This window comes from Berghia stephanieae, chromosome 13 (assembly GCF_034508935.2).
Source record: "Berghia stephanieae isolate SIO BIC M18660-M18661 chromosome 13, UCSD_Bste_1.3, whole genome shotgun sequence".
Classification (NCBI taxonomy): domain Eukaryota; kingdom Metazoa; phylum Mollusca; class Gastropoda; order Nudibranchia; family Aeolidiidae; genus Berghia; species Berghia stephanieae.
Genome location: NC_088372.1, coordinates 19,855,891 through 19,858,390, shown reverse-complemented (window position 1 = coordinate 19,858,390; position 2,500 = coordinate 19,855,891). Strand labels below are relative to the sequence as shown.

At 32.0% G+C, this 2,500-nt stretch overlaps 1 protein-coding gene across 1 annotated transcript in view; it reads right to left on the bottom strand.

The window, feature by feature from the left end:
- LOC144959238 (uncharacterized) overlaps positions 1–2,500 on the bottom strand; it is an 87,170-nt gene that overhangs the window by 70,718 nt on the left and 13,952 nt on the right. The window contains exon 3 of the mRNA XM_078891779.1: positions 1,978–2,278. Coding sequence (XP_078747905.1) covers positions 1,978–2,050 — 73 coding nt within the window. The 5' untranslated portion in view covers positions 2,051–2,278. The remainder of the gene's footprint in view (positions 1–1,977; positions 2,279–2,500) is intronic.

Here is a 2,500-nt window from a genome sequence, read left to right as displayed (position 1 = left end):
GATTTTATAACCCTGCCTAAGTTACAAGGAAGCCGACCTGTAAAATTTTACAACGCTGCATTAATTACAGAAGACAACCGAAACACGGAAAATTAGCCAGGGTTTTAAACCACCTATACCAGGATGAAAGCGGCGACTTCTGTATCAGGGGGAAATATTTTATATTCATTTGTCTTATCTTAACTGGCTACCACCCTTCAGATCGCGATAGTTACACTTTGTTTTTTGTTTTTTTTTTTGTTTTTTGTTGGTGCGTTACACGGATGCATACGTTGTGAGTTTCTTAGCCAAACGCAGAGCATCTATAAGCTTTGATTTGCTGCTCTTAGTTGATGACTTTACTTTTTTCCATAGCCTGACCACAAATTGAAGTATATGCGAATTGTCAAAAAATACATTACTTATAGTCATATGAAATATACCATTTTATCACAGTCTACCATGTAATTAAAACAAGTCATTATTTATTTCTTTATATAAAATTTCTTTTCATCAGAACCCAGTGACTCGTAATTCCACGAAAATAAGCAGGATGTCACTTCATTTTGCTGCCATTACCTTTGGTTCTGATCATTTATACAAAGACTTATTCAATCTTATTTTAATTTATCATTAGTGATTTGTTATTTTTTTAAAGTCTGCTCTCTTCCCAGTGATAAAAATGGCGCAGCGTAGGAAGTTGCTGAGGATAGTTCTTTAGATTATGTTTGCAAGAAGTGTACTCTAAACGATAGTTATAGGAAATTCAGTTGCAGTTAGTGTTTTAGACTAATCAAACCAAAGAAACATAGCAACACTGGTTGAGAAATCTTCAGCATAAAGCATAGCACAAGTATATGGACATGAAAATGGCAATGCATTGGTTTTATTATACAATTGAACTACCTTCTAAGCAAAATACTCTACGAAGTTTAAATAGATTTTAAAAAGTTTTCTCATTCCGTTTTTTGAGAACGGGTACAAATCAGCAAAATTAAGAAAAAAATTGAACAATCGTTGCATATTTATGGAATGTCACTTGATGTCACAACCCCTTCATGGCAAAGTGAATGGATTTGTAAAATCAGTCTATTTATTTGGTGAGGATTTGTGAATTTGTTTTGGCTGAAGAAATTTGTATGTCCAAAATCTTTACAGGTAAAGTCAAATACAATTAATACTCATTGAAGTGGAGAAGGAGAGGGTTCTTCTACCCCTGTAAATAAAAACCAGAAAAGAAACGATAAATTGTATGTAATCCTGGTGATTCGTCAAGTCTTTTAAAAGGTTAAGATAATCGTCAAAAGAAGCAATAATTATTTAATAAGATGTTAGTTCGTTTATTCTTTTGTAGTAAATTTTTAATAAAAGATTTGATGATTGTAAATAATTCTTGCTTTTTTTTCCAAATGCGTTACAAATTTCATCAAAAATTAATTCTAGTGCAAGTTGTTTATCACCTGATGGGAAGCACTTAGAAATAATATATGTATTTTACACATTGTTACGGAATTGGTTCTACATTCTGTTCTAAGATAATCTTATTGTTTCATTTTACTTATACTAGTCTAAAATTATGTTCCGATATGATTAATAGGTCATGTTGATACATAAAGAGGTTGAATAACACCGATACAGTGTATATTTATTATTGACACATTTCAGGTTTCAATAACTCAAATGCCATGTAATATTTCACCATTTTTTTGCCATACGTGTAGAATTTATCCATGTTTTGATAAACATAAGCCTTAACACTATGCGTTTGTTAGTAGGTGAGTTATGATATCATGAGTAGAAAAGTGTAATTTGAAATAAATCGTAATTAACAGTGTTTTTAATCATTGACACATTTAAGGTTTGAATAGCTCATGAACAGCTGCAACGACATCAATTTGGTTTTCAAAATATTAAACCAAATGGGGTGGAATCAAAAACATCCCTTATATTATGTCAATTTAAAACATTGGTCACATTATCAGAGGAGAAAACACATACCTTTTTCAACAATTAATTCGGATATGTTTAGCGTCAGGTTGTTTTTGTTGAGATCTTTTCTCTGTAACAACATACTGACCAGAATCGCTAAGTGATCTTTTCATCATGAAAAGCCTAGCTATTCCAGCGTCCACTACTTGACAACTGTAAAGGTCATCCGCTAAAAGCTCGTCATCTTTTTGAACTGTAATTCTTTCTAGTGGGAGCTGAATACTAAGATTAAACTTAAATGCAAAAAATTCTCCCTCCTTCATTGTAAAGGGCTTATAATGTCTTTCTTTGGCATTGGCATTGTTTTCATCTGAAAATATAGTGTTAAAGTTGATTAAATAGGATGTATAACCCATCACCATAAAACGGAATAATTACTACTACTACTACTACTACTTCTACCACTACGACCGCTACTACTACTACTACTACTACTACTACTACTACTACTACTACTACTACTACTACTACTACTACTACTACTACTACTACTACTACTACTACTACTACTACTACTACTACTACTATAACT